This window comes from Littorina saxatilis, linkage group LG2 (assembly GCF_037325665.1).
Source record: "Littorina saxatilis isolate snail1 linkage group LG2, US_GU_Lsax_2.0, whole genome shotgun sequence".
Classification (NCBI taxonomy): Eukaryota; Metazoa; Mollusca; class Gastropoda; order Littorinimorpha; family Littorinidae; genus Littorina; species Littorina saxatilis.
In genome coordinates, this window is record NC_090246.1 from 69,156,231 (window position 1) to 69,178,793 (window position 22,563).

The 22,563-nt window shown below is 39.4% G+C and overlaps 1 protein-coding gene across 1 annotated transcript; it reads right to left on the reverse strand.

Annotated features, from left to right (window-relative positions):
* Positions 1-4: 4 nt before the first annotated feature.
* On the reverse strand, positions 5-22,557 carry LOC138959608 (ras-related protein Rab-40C-like). The gene is made up of 6 exons (XM_070331167.1): positions 22,226-22,557; positions 20,375-20,435; positions 19,625-19,685; positions 12,007-12,084; positions 11,330-11,552; positions 5-9,478 (listed from the first exon to the last, which is right to left on the reverse strand). Exons 1-6 carry the CDS (start codon positions 22,386-22,388, stop codon positions 9,240-9,242), a joined length of 825 nt encoding a protein of 274 aa, XP_070187268.1. The 5' UTR covers positions 22,389-22,557; the 3' UTR covers positions 5-9,239.
* Positions 22,558-22,563: the final 6 nt, after the last annotated feature.

The following is a 22,563-nucleotide window of genomic DNA, read 5'->3' on the forward strand; positions in this document are numbered from 1 at the left end:
CTAATCTTAGTTACTTTCTTTTTTATTGCTCACTATTTCATCACAAGTTCCACCGAAGAGGCAGACATGAAACACAACAGTTATTTGATACAATACAGAACAAATCATGAACATTGAGTTAATGGCTTAAACACTAAACGTACGCGTTTCTTTCTTTCTTTCTTTATTTGGTGTTTAACGTCGTTTTCAACCGTTCAAGGTTATATCGCGACTGGGAAAGGGGGGAGATGGGATAGAGCCACTTGTTAATTGTTTCTTGTTCACAAAAGCACTAATAAAAAAATTGCTCCAGGGGCTTGCAATGTAGTACAATATATGACCTTACTGGGAGAATGCAAGTTTCCAGTACAAAGGACTTAACATTTCTTACATACTGCTTGACTAAAATCTGTACAAACATTGACTATATTCTATACAAGAAACACTTAACAAGGGTAAAAGGAGAAACAGAATCCGTTAGTCGCCTCTCACGACATGCTGGGGAGCATCGAGTAAATTCTTCCCCCTAACCCGCGGGGGGTCTAAACGTACACATAAGAACTCAAAATGATTCATACAAAATAAACCATCACGTAAAGTTGGCATCCACAAACAAAATGAGATTTTCATTGAGTTGTTTTACTCATGAGCATGTAACAATAACAGGATGAAAAGCGCTATTCATTCTTTTTTTCAGTGTGTCCTTAATTAAAATCTAATACACCAGACTTTAAAAAAAATATAAAGCAACTGATCTATTTCCTTTCGCAGAAAACGAAAGAAACATGTCGCATACTCTTGAACCATGAAAGATAAGTTGCAATACATACAATCTCAGAACAACATCACAAGACAAAAATTACTGTCTGAGCCAGATATAAACACATGATAAAAACTAAAACTGATAAAAAAGGTACTCCCTAGAACCAATGTTTCTGAAGGATTACCAAGCCCTAACAGGCACAAACAAAACAACAAAAACAACAAGACACAAACAAGAAAAAAAAAAAAAAAAAAAAAGCCTGGGTGTCGGAGTGTCTGCGTACTCAGTAAACTTTCTTTCCTTCTTTATTTGGTGTTTAACGTCGTTTTCAACCACGCAGGTTATATCGTGACAGGGAGATGGGATAGAGCCACTTGTCAATTGTTTCTTGTTCACAAAAGCACTAATCAAAAATTTGCTCCAGGGGCTTGCAACGTAGTATGTACAATGTATTACCTTACTGGGAGAATGCAAGTTTCCAGTACAAAGGACTTAACATTTCTTACATACTGCTTGACTAACATCTTTACAAAAATTGACTATATTCTATACAAGAAACACTTAACAAGGGTAACAAGAGAAACAGAATCCGTTAGTCGCCTCTTACGACATGCTGGGGAGCATCGGGTAAATTCTTCCCCCCTAACCCGCGGGGGTACTGTCTATCTTTATTCTTTATTTGGTGTTTAACGTCGTTTTCAACCATGAAGGTTATATCGCGACGGGGAAAGGGGAGAGATGGGATTGAACCACTTGTTAATTGCTTCTTGTTCACAAAAGCACAAATAAAAAAATTGCTCCAGGGGCTTGCAACGTAGTACAATATATTACCTTACTGGGAGAATGCAAGTTTCCAGTAACTGCCTATCAAAACATATGCGATAAAACATACAACCTCAACAGCCTACATTAAACTGATGAAGAAAGCGGAAAAAAGACAACTTCAGGACATGCAATACACAAAAACAAATCCTTCAGGTAAACAGCAGCACCAAATTATTTAATTTTAACGCAAATTCCACAAAAACATTTACACTTCCACCGCTATACACATTCTTTGATTTTTCAGGGCATGCTTGCTTTGATTTCAAGCTCTAGCAATTACTGAAGGATCTCAAGAGTCAGGGGAATTAATACTGTGATACAGCTTACAAATCATCACACATTCATTTTCTTTCTCCTCAAATTCCGAGAAATCAGAAAATACATTAAAAAAGAAACCTAAACTAAAAAGACAACAAAACACACAGTTGTAGAATTTTTTTTTAGACAGGTCTACAAACCCCATACACTTTGAGAATAACGTTATATTTTTCTAGACATTTAATGTGAAGACGACAAATGTGTACCACTTCGGATGAAAACAAAATGAAAGGCACACAATTCAGAATTTGAATAACATAGCTGTCTTCTTTTTGAAAATATTGAAGTGCGTAAATTAGCATTGAAGAATCTTTTTTCAGCATGTTGTATAAATAACCCTGCCATCGAGAAAGTCTGCGAAATGTTGTTGGATTAGTAAAAATGCATTCAAATCTAACAGTGAATATAAGAATAGTGATCACATAGTAAAAACATAAAACTTTATAGCCTAAAATTTCATGCATACTTTTCGTAAGTAGAAGAAAACAAATTCCTTTCAGAAAAATTAAACATATTTTCAGACAATAGCATGAACTATAAAAGAACATGTAATGCATTTGTGCAACAAGGTAAATGAGGTCAGGTTTTTAAATGTTAGCAATCAAAAGATTTCATTATCAGTTTATAAAATCGTGACATAATGGAACCATGAAAATCACTCTTGAGAATGTCCTGCCTGTTCCACTACAAAGACTGAGTTTGTGACAACACTCACCTCATGCAAAACTTTCTCTTAGCCCCCTTTGACAAATTATTTCAGATCATGCTTTACCATTAAATGTATTGTGTAAAAAAATTCCATCTCACACGGCATAAATACATCCCTGCGCCTTGAATATGTGCGCGATATAAATTGCATAAAATAAAAAAAATAAAAGAAATAAAAAATAAAAAATAAAAATAAATCCCTGCGCTTAGAACTGTACCCATGGAATACGCGCGATATAAGCCTCATATTGATTGATTGATTGATTGAATGTTCTACTTATTAACAAACAGAAAGAGCAAGCTGCAATCTGAATGTTTGCAACTCTTCACAACCAAGTTTAATTCAAACCAATAATCAGCTAATGAAAGCAACCAAGTGAAGAAAAGCATACAGAGAATGCTTCTTTGTATTTGGTTTAAGCGTGTTTTTATTAATTTCTTGTATACACGTTATAAACAGTAACAACATTAAGAACGTTAACAAGCAGACTGCTTGTATTTAATGACAACAAAGACTTTCTTTCTTTATTTGGTGTTTAACGTCGTTTTCAACCACGAAGGGTTATATCGCGACGGGGAAAGGGGATAGAGCCACTTGTCAATTGTTTCTTGTTCACAAAAGCACTAATCAAAAATTTGCTCCAGGGGCTTGCAACGTAGTACAATATATTACCTTACTGGGAGAATGCAAGTTTCCAGTACAAAGGACTTAACATTTCTTACATACTGCTTGACTAAAATCTTTACAAAAATTGACTATATTCTATACAAGAAACATTTAACAAGGGTAAAAGGAGAAACAGAATCCGTTAGTCGCCTCTTACGACATGCTGGGGAGCATCGGGTAAATTCTTCCCCCTAACCCGCGGGGGGAACAACAAAGACTAACTAGAAGCAAAGCCAATACCAGTAAATATCAAGTTAATGCATGAGGATGGCATACAAGAAAAAGAAAAGCACAAATATCAAGACTGAAGGGCGAAATACAATGAAGAACAATGCTTGTAATTATCAAGCTGTTTCAGGCAGACAACATGCTATGTGTTGTAACACAGAAAGAATAATACTGAAAACTGAAACAGAATTTAAGCTGTTGAGAAAAAGCTTGAAATGCGAGAAACTGAAGCTTTGGGATAATGCTTGTAGATTTTTTTCCAGCTGATCTCACATAGAGACTGCAATCAGACATATAATAAATATGTATAAATAGATATAGATATTTTACTTTTGGCAAGTGAAGCTACTGCATCTTTCATGTCGAAAAAATAGCAGAGACAGAAGCTTATCAGTGTGGAACAAAAAGCAGCACAAAAGCAAAACATTCCATTGTCAATGGAAAAACAAGTCGCGTAAGGCGAAAATACAACATTTTAGTCAAGTAGCTGTCGAACTCACAGAATGAAACTGAACGCAATGCAACGCAGCAAGACCGTATACTCGAAGCATCGTCAGTCCACCACTCATGGCAAAGGCAGTGAAATTGACAAGAAGAGCGGGGTAGTAGTTGCGCTGAGAAGGATAGCACGCTTTTCTGTACCTCTCTTCGTTTTAACTTTCTGAGCGTGTTTTCAATCCAAACATATCATATCTATATGTTTTTGGAATCAGGAACCGACAAGCAATAAGATGAAAGTGTTTTTAAATTGATTTCGAAAATTTAATTTTGATCATAATTTTTATATTTTTAATTTTCAGAGCTTGTTTTTAATCCAAATATAACATATTTATATGTTTTTGGAATCAGAAAATAATGGAGAATAAGATGAACGTAAATTTGGATCATTTTATAAAAAAAATAATTTTTTTACAATTTTCAGATTTTTAATGACCAAAGTCATTAATTAATTTTTAAGCCACCAAGCTGAAATGCAATACCGAAGTCCGGGCTTCGTCGGAGATTACTTGACCAAAATTTCAACCAATTTGGTTAAAAAATGAGAGTGTGACAGTGCCGCCTCAACTTTCACGAAAAGCCGGATATGACGTCATCAAAGACATTTATCAATAAAATGAAAAAAACGTCTGAGGATATCATACCCAGGAACTCTCATGTCAAATTTCATAAAGATCAGTCCAGTAGTTTAGTCTGAATCGCTCTACACACACACACAGACAGACAGACAGACAGACAGACAGACAGACACACATACACCACGACCCTCGTCTCGATTCCCCCCTCTATGTTAAAACATTTAGTCAAAACTTGACTAAATGTAAAAAAGGATCTTAAATTCACAGCATATGAGTGCAACAAATCATACTCCTATTAACCAGAAGCATGAACTCTTGCTGTATTGAACGTCTGAGAATAACCAAATAGGTGAAATCGTTGAAGTTGTGTAAAACAGAGAACAAAGTGAACTAAGTGGAAATTATATAGGTTTTGTTACGGAAATAAAAAAATGACCTTATCAGTTAGGCATTAAACCAATGATTTTTTTTTTATATCCAGTTATGTGACAATAGTATCCTAACGAAAAAACGATACTAATCATATATATACATTTTTGCAAAGCTATTGTTTTGCACTGTGTACTTTTTCCCCCATTATGGAGATCATTTCTAAAATACATGTAAATTATACACTAAAACCAATGCTTTGACTAAATTTGATCAGGCAAGTGAAGCTTTCTTTTGAGTTCTTACAGAGAATAAAATGTAATATGTATTTATATTCTTTTATCAGCAAAACGCGATCAGGACCATTCAAAACATTTGGTTTAATGCTGCATTCAAGAAGGCATCAGCTGATTTTTAAAATAACATTTAAAAAAACTTTTTTCATGAAAATATATACAGGTTACATGTATGAAGAAGTACCAATCATTTCTGAGCACCAAAGGAAGAAAATACAGAGAAAAGGATTTGTACAACTTAGCATCAACTCTGAGCTTTAAATTTTAACTAGACAACCTTTACATGCAAACATGACCAACAACAACAAAAATCACATAATGACATCACATCGCACAAAACCAATGTACTGTACAACAGAAATTCACACAACACATGGGAAGTAACTCTGCCTGCCTTGAGCTGCTCAGACAACAATAATCTGACAATTGAAAAGACAGTTTCCGGAAACAAATCTGTTGGGGCTTTCAATGTTATGGACTGTGGAAATTACATGAATCTGAGGCAAGCTTATACGTTGCCAGAGAATAGCGAGCTGTGATGCGCAGATTTAACAAAAAAAATGTTAACAGTAGAAGGAATCATTATGCCATTCATGGAGTGTCAGATTTTTATCCCTAACATTACTTTTAAAATCATGCACACAGCAGACATGAGACCAGCAAATGTTCAAAAAGTAGGAAAGTAAGCCGGGGTCCATGCGGCCCCTGGTGGGGTCCAGGGGCAACGCCCCGGTAGGGGGTTCAGGGGGGCTAAAGCCCCCCTGACGGAAAATGAATGTTAGAATTATAAAGGCCATTTTGGGGCCTCTCCTGATAGCAAAAAATTAGATCATGCCTTTTTAAAAAACTATAAAAACCACAAGAATAATATGTTTTAGCATTTTAAACAAAAGTGTAATTTATAACAATCACACACACACAAAACTTACTTAAAAACTTTCAGAACCAACACATTTTTTCCACCAAGTCCGTATTTCACCACGCAGTGGCCGTTGTCGCACCACGTGCACACGGCCTGACCGGAAATGGATATCTTGGCGATACTGTCGCCAATGAACTGGCGCCTTTCTTTCTTGTTGATAATGACAGTCACTTCGTCTGACAGCCAGTTGGCTTTCCACTTGTTTTTCACACTTTGGTCGTCGATCGTAAGAGCTTCCAAAGCTGACAAAACACTACGGAATCCAGACGCCATGATGCTACCTTTTTCACCTTCGGCGTTTGGAGATCGGCAGCTAATCAAAACAACCCTCAAACCGCCTTTGGTGAATAATTAGGCCTAGGCGATAATCGTCGGAGATCGACAGCCAATCAAACGCGACCCATGATACTGCTATGGGTTCACGCGAGTGCTGGGGTGCGAATGCACTGACTTCAGACGCAGACAGCTTCAGCTGAACGGTTCATACCACCACCCCCCCTTTTTTTTCTCAACGAATTTGCATCGATCTCAAGAATGGTCTGTGAGCTAAGGAAAATATCGGAATTCCGATAAAATTCGGACCAGTCCCATGTCTGACACAGGACCTCACTTTCACTCTGACAACACCGGCTTACTACACTCATCAGTGGTTCTCTCAGTTTCAAGTAGCATAACTCCTCCACAACCTATTAAAACCAGTTATGTTTTTCCGGAAGTTGTCTACTGTAAACAAGAAGGGCAAAGCCCATACGACTCACATGCTTTACACATTTTTCCTACCAAAATACATGTGACCTTGACCAGGTCATCCAAGGTCATGCAACACAAAGCTGTTAATTCAAGACATAGGAAGTACAATGGTGCTTATTGGCTCTTTCTACCATGAGATATGGTCACTTTTAGTGGTTCACTACCTTATTTTGGTCACATTTCATAAGGGTCAAAGTGACCTTGACCTTGATCATATGTGACCGAATGTGTCTCATGATGAAAGCATAACATGTGCCCCACATAATTTTTAAGTTTGAAACAGTTATCTTCCATAGTTCAGGGTCAAGGTCACTTCAAAATATGTATACAATCCAACTTTGAAGAGCTCCTGTGACCTTGACCTTGAAGCAAGGTAAACCAAACTGGTATCAAAAGATGGGGCTTACTTTGCCCTATATATCATATATAGGTGAGGTATTGAATCTCAAAAACTTCAGAGAAAATGGGAAAAATATGAAAAATAGCTGTTTTTTAGGCAACATTTATGGCCCCTGCGACCTTGACCTTGAAGCAAGGTCAAGATGCTATGTATGTTTTTTGGGGCCTTGTCATCATACACCATCTTGCCAAATTTGGTACTGATAGACTGAATAGTGTCCAAGAAATATCCAACGTTAAAGTTTTCCGGACGGACGGACGGACGGACGACTCGGGTGAGTACATAGACTCACTTTTGCTTCGCATGTGAGTCAAAAAATGAGAACCTGTTCACTGATCTTATTTCTTCCAATAGATGATGTTCCAAAATAACTCTGTTGTTTTCTTGTGGGCTGTGGAAAAGTTTTATTCTTGAAGGTGAGCCAAATTGTAAACATGCCAATAGCGTCACAGTGAACATGTCGCTGTTTTCCAAAGGAAAAAGCATTGTAAAATTTTGTTTTGAGCAGACATCAGTTGCTTTTTGTTGTTGTTGTTGTCATGTTTACAATTTCGTTCAACTTCAAGAAATAGAACTCTTCCAAAGCACATAAAAGCATGGACAGTTGTTTCAAGAAAATACCTATTGCGTGAACAAGAACTACAGCAGAGATTCAGTTAATAACATGATATGAATGTAACTTGATAACAAACAACACACACACACATACACACAAAGGGAAGAATCTTCTGACCACAAAAGTATAGTCATAAGCTGTACAAATTTCCAACATTAAATGTCAATATGTGCTCTATTGTGGTGGCAACCACACTTGCAAACAAAGGGTTCCACTGCACCAGTCCTTTTTCTCAAATTGATTCAGGTACATGCTCCGTACATATATCAAAGTATTTATCTGCAAAACTCCAAGATTCACTCACTGGTAGACAAGCTTGCCAAACTGCATCGTTTCTAGACTCACACAGTAACAGTAATTCCCCATAAAAAAAATATTAATTAATAAAGTCACTATTCAGAGGCAGCCATGATAAGATGAGATAAAGAATAAAAAAAAATGTTACTAGTGAGAAACTGCTGGCAGGGGTTATTAACAGAAATTTCTCAGATAACAGAATACATGTACTTTCTTCAACGGCTGTCCAGAAACTAAACCCGACAACAAAACATTCTGTGTACTGGCAGTTTCTTAATTCTGAGGTTAAAACTCACTGGCTACAAAATGTCCCAATTCAAACGCCACACACAACTGGATACCTTTCAAATACTCACACTCAAAGGCAATATGAACAAACCTTTGCAAGCTTTTCTCAAAATGACACTTGATTCTGAAAAAGTTAATGCGCAAACCCTGTTTTATATAATGGCAAGCTGCACTTAATTATGTCTGGCAGTTAAAATACAGTCCACAGATGAACGAGTACACAAAAAAAAAAAAATGTTTGAGAAAAGCTGCACAAGTCAAAAGTCTGCCCCAAAAATGCTGCATGACGATTTTATGGCAGTTTGAAAATCATCACAGAGATGTCTCAGCTGGCAGTTCTTGTTGTTGACAAGTTCTCTGAACACAAAACCCACTGCTTCCACAACAGAAAATCTCAGCACATCTTCCTCCTTCCCACTTGTACTCATTTCAGCTGTGTTGTGTTGCAACAAATCTTACACACTTCCGAGGAACTGTTTGAGAAAATCCCGCACCACTCAAAAATTCCACATCACCTGTACGACTCTGTGAGTTTTGAGCCAGGTCCGGATGAGCACCAGCGCAAAGAAAAAACTCTTCTCAGTGTTATCTTCAAGCTGTTTCTGTCACATCCTTGAGCACATGCATTGTCCGAACCACTCATTGGAACACTGAGAACACAAAGAAACTCTCAACCGCACACACCCACTGTCACCAATCCCCATCCCTACCCATCCCAATCCCCCATGTCTTTAACGCTAGCTGATGATACAGCTTTTGCGGCAGTTCATGGGTGGTGAGTCTTGGGGGTTGAGGTACTTTGCCTTTTTGTGTTTGTCGCGATGCATGAAACTGTGCATGCGTGCCCGTGTCTTGTTCGTCAGTGCGTACGACTTGAGGTGGGACTTGAGTGGAGGTGGGAGGGGAAGGTGGTCGATGCCGTAGATGGTGGTCTGAGACACGATCGTGCGGCACGCCAGCTCCTGCAGACTCAACACTGAAAACGAAATGACAAATGTGACAATATTTCCACAAGAATTATGTAAAGTAAAACAAGTCGCGTAAGGCAAAAAACAACATTTAGTCAAGCTGTCGAACTCACAGAATGAAACTGAACGCACTGCTTTTTTCACCAAGACCGCATACTCATAGTTTCGTCAGTCCACCGCTCGTGGCAAAGGCAGTGAAATCGACAAGCCAGAATAGTGCGGTAGTGGTCGCGCTGAGCAGGATAACACGCTTTTCTGTTTGTTTGTTTGTTTATTTGTTGCTTAACGTCCAGCCGACTACGCAGAGCCATATCAGGACGAGGAAGGGGGGGATGAAGGGGGCCACTTGTCAAGCGATTCCTGTTTACAAATGCACTAACCCATTACTTGTGTCCCAGCAGGCTTTAGTAAAACTAAATTAATACCTACTGGAAGATTACCAGTTTCCAGTATGTTAAAATAGGCTTAACCTATCTACTGCTGGACTTACATCAGAACACTAACAGATTAAACTATACATGAATCGCGAGACAAGCGGCAAGAGAAGAGATTTTTGGAAAAAATACAGGTGAATGAGCAAGAAGGCAGAAAAAAGAAAAGAATTCATGAAGAAAAAGAGAGCATGACAGGAAAGAGGAACCAAAAATCTACCTAACAGCAAACTAGAAAGCTCCTGCGGTTCCAAAAACAGGAGGGGCTTTTAATTTCATAACCGCAGTGCCCCACTGCGGGACGCTTTTCTGTATGGCTATTCTTTTTAGCTTACTGAGTTTGTTTTTAATCCAAACATATCATATCTATATGTTTTTGGAATCAGGGACCGACAAGGAATAAGATGAAATTGTTTTCAAATCGATTTCAGAAAATTAATTTTCATATTTTTAATTTTCAGAGCTTGTTTGTAATCCAAATATAACATATGTATATGTTTTTGGAATCAGAAAATGACGAAGAATAAGATGAAATAGTTTTTGGATCGTTTAATAAAAAAGATAATTTTAATTACAAGTTTCCGATTTTTAATGACCAAACTCATTCATTAGTTTTTAAGCCACCAAGCTGAAATGCAATACTAAAGTCCGGCCTTTGTCGAAGATTGCTTGGCCAAAATTTCAATCAATTTGATTGAAAAATGAGGGTGTGACAGTGCCGCCTCAACTTTTACAAAAAGCCGGATACGACGTCATCAAAGGCATTTCTCGAAAAAATGAAAAAAAACGTCCGGGGATATCATTCCCAGGAACTCTCATGTCAAATTTCATAAAGATCGGTCCAGTAGTTTAGTCTGAATCGCTCTACACACACACAGACACACATACACCACGACCCTCGTCTCGATTCCCCCTCTATGTTAAAACATTTAGTCAAAACTTGACTAAATGTAAAAAAAAAAACATGTCCAAGCATACTGAAGGGATCAGTGCCAAGAACTAAATGACTACTGGTATCCCAATCTGAATCACCACGCAAGCTAACTTTTGATCATTTTCAGATCTTTGTACCTGTGTGAAGCCAAACCAAAGTGAATTACAGTCCTTTTTAGAATTCAGAGTAACATACCATACCTGACCTGCCAATACAAAAGTATCACATCCACTAATTGTTTTAAAGTAATAAAAACAAGCGTTTTATTCTGACTTCCACTAAACATTCTGAACTTCATAACAATTAAAATTCAAGCAACCAGATATATTTCATTATGCCTCAGTACAGAATCCTTTGGGTTAACTTCTATCCACTTTGTCTAAAAAGACTCACAAAAGAAGGAAAAAAAAAGAGGAAAAAAGAAATAGAAATAGGGAAGACACACAGAGAACAGACCCAGAGAAAGGAACAAAACAACAAAGTATTCTCCTCACCTTTATTGTGGCCCCAGGCTCGGCTCATGCCGTTTCTCTTCAAAGCCAGACGTGACAACTCCGCAAACGACTCAGTCACGTTGAAGTCACACAGTGGGCTGACCTCGAAGAAAGCCATGTCGTTCTTCAGGGCATAGAGCTCAGCATATGATTCGCTGATTTGTCGCCGGAAGGCAAGATGGAGACGGTTTCCAACCAGAATCTTTGGTACGCCAGGAGCGTGCTGTTAAACACAAGAGGTAAGAGATTATTCAATTGCTCATTCATTGTGTTAGAAAAGATCATGAAAATCTGATCAATCTGGATCGCTGTAAATGTAATAGCAAAATAAAATCTAACATGTTTCTTGCATAAATTGTGTGTATGTGTATGTAGTTGCATGTGTGTGTGCATGCGTGTGTGTGTATACACTTGCAAGCATGAGCTATGGAACCACACTGCAAACACATTCACAGCCACACAGTCACATGCACAATATGAATAGAATAAAAATAACAAACAACGGACACCACATTTGATGACGTATCATCTCTGCATATTATCCTGGATCCCGGTGACTGATGAAAACCTACCCCATTTATTGTTTTCAATTTCATCCAGCCATCAAACTATACCTGTTTGCGATGTCATTCCACATTCAGATCAGTAATCTTCGTAAATGATGATTGAAAACTCACCTCATTTATTTCTTTTATCCAGCGATCAATGCCATCAAAGGACCACTTGTTTGTGATGTCATACACCAGAAGTATCCCCTGCAACAACCAATAGCAATGATATTACTACCGGTACATGAATGTTTACTGTGCTGACACTGTGAGAGAGAGAGTCTAGACACAGAGGATAACTATATAGAGGTTACAACACGAGTGGTTTTTTATATGGCTTCTATTTCAGTCAAGACCCAGCGGATGAATATCAAGGGACTTTGATATTCCCGCTGGGTCTTGACTGAAATACAAGCCATATATATACAAAATCACGAGTGTTGTAACCTGTATATCACACGCTTTCCTTCTTTGCCACCTCTAAAGCAAACGTGTGCAAGATTGTATGTTACACGCTTTGGAGCATGTGCAAGAACGGATTCAAACTCGAAATCGTCCCTCCAAAAGCCCCAAAATGCACACACGACTTTTATTTCTCCTGCTGTTGTCGTGTCTTCTCTTTACAAATTCTTCAACGCTGAGAATACTGAAAACGGCATCCCAGACTACAGTACTGTTTCCATACGCGAGTTTAGCTTCCCTTGGAAAGTGGCTCGCTCAGGAGGCCTGTTAGTCTGAAACTAGAAGGACAGAGTTCTGAACATAGATGACAAAGACCCCGGAAAGAACAAACATTTCGCGGATGCAGACACAGAAAGACGTCATGAAGAATGGAATGCTTCAAAAGATACAGACTGTGACGATGACTGTGACGTCATTCACATATACCGAGACGTCATTCATAGTTGTTCGTTCACTTTCGTCAAAAAGTAGATCTCTCCACAATGGCTGCTCCTGTGTTTAGGTTTATCAAGCGTGAGTACGCAAAACGTGTTTGTTCTCTCCTCTGTTGAAGCTGTGAGACATAATCGCCATTACGAGCTAGTCGTGTGACAGAGAGTGTTCTTGCACACTCGACTGCTGCTGTTTCACTCCGGCTAAAGCCGTCGTGAAACATCTACAGTCTCATGTGCAAGAAAACTCTCTGTCACACGACTAGCTCGTAATAGCGGGTAATATCCCATGAAGATCTAAAAGACAAAGTGTGACGGAAACATCAAGCTTTAGTTGTCTGTTCAGATGAGGCACCTCAGCAATACCTTATTCTAAAGACACGTCTGTTGATCTATGTCAAGTCGGTGCATAATGGTACTTGGTTGTCCCCGTCAGTTGAAAGCCTCTTACACGGATTTGACTGAATACCTAGTGGTTACACATGCATCTCCTGAGATCTTGGACACCTTCATCGCCTATAGGGCCTACTGCACCGCAGAAGAGCTAGAAATACTTGCAAAATGCATTAAACAGCTTGTCCAGAGAACACTCGTAGTCGATGATGTACCGGTATATACCGATAAGGGCGTGTGTACCGGGCACGCTGTAACTTCACATGAGCATAGTCTGAACATAGCAGTGCTGGTCGGACGAACTGGGTTTTTAACGATTGCCAGTTTGACTTTTGTTTTAGTTGAGAGCACGAGCACACACTCAAACACATACGGCTTGTCATGTTGATCACAAGAGAGAAATAGAACAGCGAAGAGAAGGAAACATAACAGATTACGTCCCCTTAATATGACGCGATGGACGACAGACGTCATGAAATCTATGACGCTACGATGATAGTCTCGGCAAGTCGAGACTAAAACTCAGCTATAACACTGAACGACTCTCGCGCAAGTTCTCAAAAGCGTGGTTACCCCTTGCACATCCGGTCTATAGGTACATGTGCATTTTGGAATGTCAAGGACGACAGAAAGTAGAGCAAGCTATGATGTATTTCGTGCACCCTTATTTATCCTCTATTCTATGTGTTATAAGAGTTCAATAGTTACATCATAGATGTAACAAGAGAACAATGGAAATACAAGAAATATACCTAGAGTACATTTACATAGACAAAGAAGGGAGGTCATGGGATATATTCTCTTGGTGGCACAATCTAAATCATCCTGAGTTTTTAGTCTTTTTTTACCTCAAAACTTTGTTTATAATCAAACACGTGTTTGTGAGATGGAGTGTCAGCTTCATGGGAATCGATTTTGTGTGTGTGGTGTATATGTAGTTTAGTAAGACACTTGTAAATCATTGTGTTTGATTAGAACGGTTGTTCTGTACCATTAGTAACCATATTCACAGAACCATTACTGAATTCCACCTAACGTCCTGTTTGAGCTTCTACTATCACCCTGAAGAAGCCCCCGGTGGGGGCGAACATTCGGATCATCATAAATAAACATTCCATATTCATCCCAAAAACTTTTGAGGAGATTGTTTTTAAATATTTGCCTATATATATATACGACTAGTGTCTGTCTGTCTGTCTGTCTGTTCGCGATGCACGGCCAAAGTTCTCGGTGGATCTTTTTCAAATTTGGACACCGTATTCAGCTACACCCCGGACACAACCTCATCGATGAGATATTTCAACACGTGCTCTCAGCGCGCAGCGCTGTGCGCGCTGAACCGATTTTTTGTTTTTTTGTTTTTGTTTTTTGTCGGGATCCACTACCAGTAACTCTTCCTTATCTTCTCCAGTGTTTTCAGCCGCGATTATCTCCCTTCCTCCGTGTGGCGTCAATCCATATTCCCGTTACTACGTTACTATTTTTAGAAGGTCACTGCACGTTACTATTTTTAGAAGGTCTCCAGTGTTTTGCGCGTTTATCTCCTTTCCTTCGTGCGCCGGCGAAGCCGGCGTACATTTGCCGGGTCCCAGGCGCAGCCTGGTATTTGGCTCTACTTCTTCCCGGCGAAGCCGGTACCCGGCGAAGCGGGTAATCATCTAGTACATATATATATATAATGTCACACTTTTTTTTTTCCTTTCTTCTCTCACTTTACAACTTTTTAAATACTCAGAGATTATTCACTCCCCTCCCCCCCCCCACTAAACGACTACTCATGCATACAGAACATTGTTAATTGATAGTAATTCTGACAGGTGTTTTAATACCCCCATCTATATATATATACGACTTGTGTCTGTCTCTCTGTGTGTGTGTGTGTGTGTGTGTCTGTGTGTGTGTGTGTGTGTGTGTGTGTGTGTTCGCGATGCGCGGCCAAAGTTCTCGATGGATCTGCTTCAAATTTGGTGGGCATCTTCAGGTACACCCCAGACACAACCTGGTCGATGAGAATTTTCAACACGCTCTCAGCGCGCAGCGCTGAACCGATTTTGGTTTTTCTGTTCATCTTCCCAGATCCATTCCCAGTAACTCTTCCTTATCTTCTCCAGTGTTTTGCGTTTATCTCCCTTCCTTCGTGCGGCGTCAATCCATATTCCCGTTACTATTTCTAGAATGTCACTGCACTGTCCAGAACGCTTTCCTTGCACCCGTAAGTTGCCCTCACTGTAAAAGTGCAAAGGTCGAATCAATTTATAGCCACGCGAAAAATACACTGTCATCTATCTCTATATATTTATAGACTAGAATGAATACCCGCTTCGCCGGGTAGCCGGCTTCGCCAAGAAGAAGTACTTAGAGCCGTACGCCGGCTTCGCCGGGTCCGAACAATGGACCCGCCAAGCTTAGGTCCCTCCCAGATTCGTGGAATGGGAACAGCACGAAAATGACTCAGTGGCCATAATGCCATTCCTGACCATATCGAGTCCCATCTGTCGACGAATGTAACCGTGTTAATCACCTTTGGAGGCGAACTCCACTCAAACAGGATTGAGCAATTTATAGCTTATCTGTAAGCCCTTTTGAACTGTTATGGCTTTTCAAAGGAAGGCCAGTACATACAAATACACAAAAGCCGCCAGACCACATCACAAACAGAACTGAACAATCCCCAGGTGTTGCTCACATAGAGAGACACACACACACACACAAACACAGAGAAGCCGTATCTATAGAGAGATAGATGACAGTGTATTTTTCGCGTGGCTATAAATTGATTCGACCTTTGCACTTTTACAGTGAGGATAATTTACGGGTCCAATTTACGTTCTGGACACTGCGGTGACCTTCTAAAAATAGTAACAGAACGCCGGGAATATCCGAACACGCCCCACTCATACTATAGTGCACCATACGAAGGAAGGGAGGTAAACGCTGAAAACCTGGAGAAGATGAGAAGATAAGGAAGAGTTACTTATAATGGTGATATGAATACAAAAACCAAAATCGGTTCAGCGCTGCGCGCTGAGAACACGTGTTGAAATATCTCATCGATGATATTGTGTCCGGGGTGTAGCTGAATACGGTGTCCAAATTTGAAAAAGATCCACCGAGAACTTTGGCTTTGGTGTGTCGGTATGGGGGCCCGGGTAGCTGAGGTGGAACCAAAATAGCTGAGGTGGAACCAAAATCGGTTCAGCGCTGCGCGCTGAGAGCACGTGTTGAAATATCGACCAGGTTGTGTCCTGTACCGGGTCTACCTGAATATGCCCACCAAATTTGAAGCAGATCCATCGAGAACTTTGGCCGTGCATCGCGAACTCACACACAGACAGACACAAGTCGTATATATATATAGATAGATATATATATATATACGGCTTCTGTGTGTGTGTGTGTGTGTGTGTGTGTGTGTGTGTGTGTGTGTGTGTGGGCAACACCTGTGGATTGTAAAGTTCTGTTTGTGATGTGGTCTGGCGGCTTTGGTGTGTCTGTATGTTCGGGCCTTCCTTTGAGAAGCCATAACAGATATTATAGGGCTTAGAAATATGCTCTAAAATTCTCAATCCCGTTTGAGTGGACTTCGCCTTCAAAGGTGATTGTGGTGTTTCGGCGGCGGCGTCGACAGGGATGGGACTCGACATGAAATGTTCAGGCCACTGAATCATTTTCGTGCTGTTCCCATTCCACCAACCTGGAAGGGACCTAAGCTTGGCGGGTCCATGGTCATGGTTCGGAACTTTGGGGACAAAGTTCATTCAAAGGGGGTCGAGTGTGACAGGGAGACTACCGTCGCCCTTCACAGCAGACTCTGCAGAGTTGTTCGCCTTAGAAGTTGTGGGCTTTCCTTGCATGTACCCATAAGTTGTCCTCACTGTAAAAGTGCAAAGGTCGAATCTATTTATCGAAAAATCCACTGTCATCTATCTCTATATATTTATATAGATAGATATATACGGCTTCTGTGTGTGTGTGTGTGTGTGTGTGTGTGTGTGTGTGTGTGTGTGTGTGTGTGTGTGTGTGTGTGTGTGTGTGTGTGTGTGTGTGTGTGTGTGTGTGTGTGTGTGTGTGTGTGTGTGGAGGCAACACCTGTGGATTGTAGCGTTCTGTTTGTGATGGGGTCTGGCGGCTTTTGTCTGTCTGTATGTTCTGGCATTTGAGAAGCCATAACAGTTAATATAGGGCTTAGAAATAAGCTCTAAAATTCTCAATCCCGTTTGAGAGGACTTCGCCTTCAAAGGTGATTGTGGTGAACTGCCACGCTGTCTGTCTCTGTCTCGCGATTCACCCCGGTTATTCCTCTAGTTAATCATAAACGGTTTATAGAGTGGACAGCAAGAGAAAGTAAGGTGTTTGATGCTGTCAAAGGAAAGCGGCTGGGGGCAAAAAAAGATGATGATTCACTGAGTTCAGTTTGTAAGCAAACCAGACTAACATTATAATATATATAACATTTTCACAATTTGTTCCACACATGTCTGTTCTTATTTTCTCTCAGTTTAAAACTCCTTGTATACTGAACAGACAGCAATTATCTGAACCAGCTTACCCAACCTGTACAGAAAGTGAAAACATGAGATGCAGACTGAGATTCTCAGATAAGCTAAGTCAGCATGTACTAATGCAAGTGTTATCTTCGCATTCCTCTGCATCTATGCTCTCTCAGCCACCCATCCCTTTCTGCTTTAGCCTCAGGTGGTTGCAAGGAAAGATGATGCTGACAATAAAGGCACAGGAAGGAATGCTCTATAAACACTGGCAGCCCGCCAGTACCCTCTCCACACTTTCTTGAGCACTGCCACAGGATGCAACTTTCACCGGTGTACAAAAAAAACAAAAAACACAAAAAAACAGGATTTGGGATGAATGAGATTTGCTCCAACTCTTTCTGCTGCAAGTTTGCCCTACATGACCGGGGAACCTGTGCTGTGAGAATAGCTTGGGTATCTTCTGCTCATGCATTGGACATGCATACATAACAAACAAACTTTTCTCATAAAGTCTTGCTTGCATAATACAGTCATAACCCTCCCCCCCCCCCCCCCCCCCTCTTCTCCACCCAAAAGGATCCCGACAAATGTTATAATTTATATGCTAAAATTCACCATTCCATTGCAACCACATGTCTATAACAACTACTTTTAGTCAATCCCTTGAGCGGTCGTTGCAGACAGGTTCAACTCTACATGTAAGTTGTAACTACATGTAAAGTCAAAAGTTCTTATTTTATAGGTACTCGGTTTTCACCATCTAAATCTAGTAAATGTAAACATTTTGCTGCTAACGATGAGATGACTGATGCACAGCAAAGCTAGTTCACTACTGTTTTCTTTCTGGGTCTGTCATTTGATATAATTTCTTCAGATACCTTTGGTACTCGTGCATCCCCTACACCAACACATCATAAACGTTTCAGACGTATCCTGAAAATGATTAAAACAGGTTACAGGGTGTCCCAAAGTCACAACATGCACATGGTTCCTTGGAATGTTCAAAGCCAAGCTCTTTGACATATAAAAGAGATGGGATTTTAATGGCTAGATCTGGCAGGGGAAAGCAGCAAGCACCCAATGCCCTCTCTACTGAGCAGAACGACATCTGAAAAAATACTTTGCAGGTTTGTAACCACTGCTCCGTTCTGTTCTGTCACCACTGAGTGTCAGATAAAATGAGACATTTGAAAGGGCTTCATTTCAAACTAGGACCAACAGATTTCTTTATTTTAGAATCAATATGTAGTTACTTTGGAAGGCAATGCTGATAGGCAGGCCAATAAAAGTGCAAAAGAGAAAACCACACAACTGTAACTGTAAGTGCATTTTTGTGCCCACCACAAAGTACTCATTAGCATTTATTATGCATCAGAGTTCAGACTATTGTTACTGCAGTAGACACACAGTTAGTGAACAGCGATCAACTGGCCTAATGGGCTTCCATGATTACAACTGCTTATTTATAGTTAGACAGAAGCTCTGTGCTATGTTATGCAAGTTTACACACACATTCAAGGCAAAATGCCAAAATCAATTAGCATTCTCTGTTCTACCTCCAGGTCTGCTAATACAGGGGTTGACATTCAGTGCACGTTCAGTTGTTCTCTGACACTTGACCTTTTGAACATGTGTCTAAACTCTAATGAGCTCTGCACAATTATAATAAGGCCAAAAAAAAAAGAAGGTCTGTTTACGGTAACATAGGCCCAAAAAATAGGGTCGGTAGGTCGGGATTTTTTTTCCCCCAAAAAACCCCATATTTTTACGTTATTTTGCCAAAAAAACAAAAGATTTTTTTTCCCCCCCAAATGCCAAAAAAAGTCTAGGGTCGCGCGAAAAAAATAGGGTCGGTCGGGTTACCGTAAACAGACCTTTTTTTTTTGGCCTAACATGCAACTCACGTGACCTATGTCTTTTCATGCACAACAAATCTTACACACACACACACACACATGTACTCCATCTTACCTGAGCACCTCTGGAGTATGATCGAAGGATGGTACAAAACCTGCCTTGGCCTGAGGTATCCCTGAAAGAGGATACCATGACCGTGTTTACAAGTGTTTCCATTACAAAAATAAATCCATAAAATTACGAAAGCATTAACTGCTACAATGCTAGGTGATTCAAGACGGTTACCGCTCGAACACTCAGTCAAAATACTCAAATGTATACATGTACACAAATCTTCATCTTCCACCTTTTCACATCTCAGTCAAATGTCATTTAAAATCTTATCTGCATCTTAATCTGAGAGACCTACAGTCAACTTTAATCTGACTATGCATTCTGACTCAGTCATGTCACAGGCAACCACTGAAGCAGTCCTACATATATATATATATATTCATTAGCTAACACTAACAGTAACACTAACAAACTCAAAACTTGACAATAACACAAAACACTACTTCAGTACTTGTGTTGTCAGTTACTTTAACCCTTCATTTTTAACAAATAACAAGATATAACGAGAGGTCTTTGCCATTCTAAACAGAAAAGATTTATAGTCATTACTGGCATCTCATAAAATTATCCTTTCCTCCTGTTAGTGTTACGCTGTAGTTTTAATGTTTATAAAACTTTATTAATTGATGATTTGATCTCTCAGTCTCAACAAAGGGACAAAACAAAAAGTCAAAGTTGTAATCCAGTTTGTAAATAAAGTAAGTAAAATTTAAAGTAAAACCCAGTAAAAACAAACACATGGTAACATACCACAGTTGTAGTTTCACCCTCTTGCCATCAAGCAGGATAGTAGTTGTCTTGTAATCTATACCTGTCAAGTGAGATTAGAACAAGAATACATAATATAATGCATATGCAGTTACATGCCGAAATATTGATATTAACGTACCTAACCTGGTTACTGGTGTGTTTTCTTTTTATTTCAAGTATACATAAATATGATATTGGTTTTTCAGTAATTTACATCATCACTAGAAACAAAGTTAGTTTTAGATCCAGATCTATCATAAACTATTTTGTCAAACATCCTATTCTTAGTCTGACTTTATTCTTACTGAAGTTACTCAAAATCAACCAGTGTGTATTGTAAGTTGTAACCAATGTAATGTTTTCTAAACAATCTCATCATAATACGGTAAATGTTGTACATTATATTTATAGTGATTAAATTATACACGTATGTGGTGTTATTTAAATGTATACATGTATACAAACAGTGGATGTTCTTTACATATTTCTATAATTAAACATTCTCAATATGCATTTCAAACAAAACATGAAATTGACATGATCAATGAGTCTATAATTTGATAAATGATATCTTCTTCTGCGTCCGTGGGCTGAAACTCCCACGTACACTCGTGTTTTTTGCACGAGTGGAATTTTTTACGTGTATGACGGTTTTTTACCCCGCCATTTAGGCAGCCATACGCCGTTTTCGGAGGAAGCATGCTGGGTATTTTCGTGTTTCTATAACCCACTAAACTCTGACATGGATTACAGGATCTTTTTCGTGCGCACTTGGTCTTGTGTGTACACACGGGGGTGTTCGGACACCGAGGAGAGTCTGCACACAAAGTTGACTCTGAGAAATAAATCTCTCGCCGAACGTGGGGACGAACTCACGCTGACAGTGGCCAACTGGATACAAATCCAGCGCGCTACCGACTGAGCTACATCCCCGCCCATAAATGATATCAATTATCATTAAGCCGGCCAGCAACAGTCGATATAATATTATTCCATTAGGCCAAAAAAAAAAAATAGGTGTGGTTACGGTAACATAGCCCAAAAAAAATAGGGTAGGTAGGTAGGCAATCACTTTTTTATTTTTTTACTTTTTTTTCTAATGTGTACAAATTAAACCTACTTGACAGGGAAATAAGTGTGCGACACGGGCGCTTTCGCTTTTATTGCGTTTTTTGCCCTCGTTTTTTGTTGTTGTTGTTGTTGTTGTTGACAAATGTAATAAAAAGTTATAGGATCGGCCCCTAAAAATAGGGTAGGTCGGGTTACCGTAACCACACCTATTTTTTTTTTAGGCCTTATCATAAATTTTCTCAATCATCAGTGACAGTCACTCCACAGAATGTACAGGACCATGTGACTGGCAGATCTGCTGAGATTGAGAAAGACCATAATCATACACTAAAAAGTCAAATAGAAAATATTTAAGCAGACATGTGGAACTGGAAGAGGGAAATTAGTAAGTCACAAGAATGAAAAGTGAAATTGGTCTGGCACTATCACTCAGTATCACTATGAGTATGATTAGATGAATAAGCCTTATAAAGTACTTATAGTTTTATTTATATTGAAGGGGTGAACAATATGATGTCCAAAACATAAATTTGTGGTTATTTTTCTTATGAATCAGTGAGCGTTATTTGGAATCCCGCACAAAGGTATAATAATTAATATCTTCACCATGTTTACTCGTTTGGACGCGATCACTTATTTTGATAACTTCAGTGAAGTGCCAGTGCCAGTGCCAGAAGCAAAGTAAGGCCAGTGATGGCTGCGTTCTAAACATGATTGATTCAACACTTGTAAAATTTTCACTAATTGAGATTTGACACAACATTCAGTTCATTTTCTTACCACTGCTCGAGTATCCATAGGGTGATTCTGAGGCACCATCGTCCATTTCTTTGAGCAGTTCCTCTTTGCCAACATCACTGTCTCCGACAAGCAAGAATTTGAGTAAATAATCATACTGTTTTGAACTTGGCAATCGAGGGGATTGCGGTAATGTTTCACACATGATGATTTCCAGACATACCAAACCTCACAGACACAGTCTGTAGCACACTCTTCGATAATAACACATCGTTCTTTAGCTTCAATCTAGCGGAATTTAGTCTGAACTCATACAGCGGAAACCTTGAATCCCAAACGCCTGTTTGCTTTTCTTCTGATGCGCTGTTTTCTCCATTTTT

What these genes read in the sequence shown, in the direction of transcription:
- LOC138959608 (XM_070331167.1), bottom strand. Translation starts at nt 22,388, where the DNA reads ATGTGTGAAACATTACCGCAATCCCCTCGATTGCCAAGTTCAAAACAG. An exon ending in GGATAAAAGAAATAAATGAG is followed by an intron (nt 11,553 to 12,006) that starts GTGAGTTTTCAA and finishes TGTGTTTAACAG; the next exon opens with CACGCTCCTGGCGTACCAAA. An exon ending in AGCCTGGGGCCACAATAAAG is followed by an intron (nt 9,479 to 11,329) that starts GTGAGGAGAATA and finishes TTTCGTTTTCAG; the next exon opens with TGTTGAGTCTGCAGGAGCTG.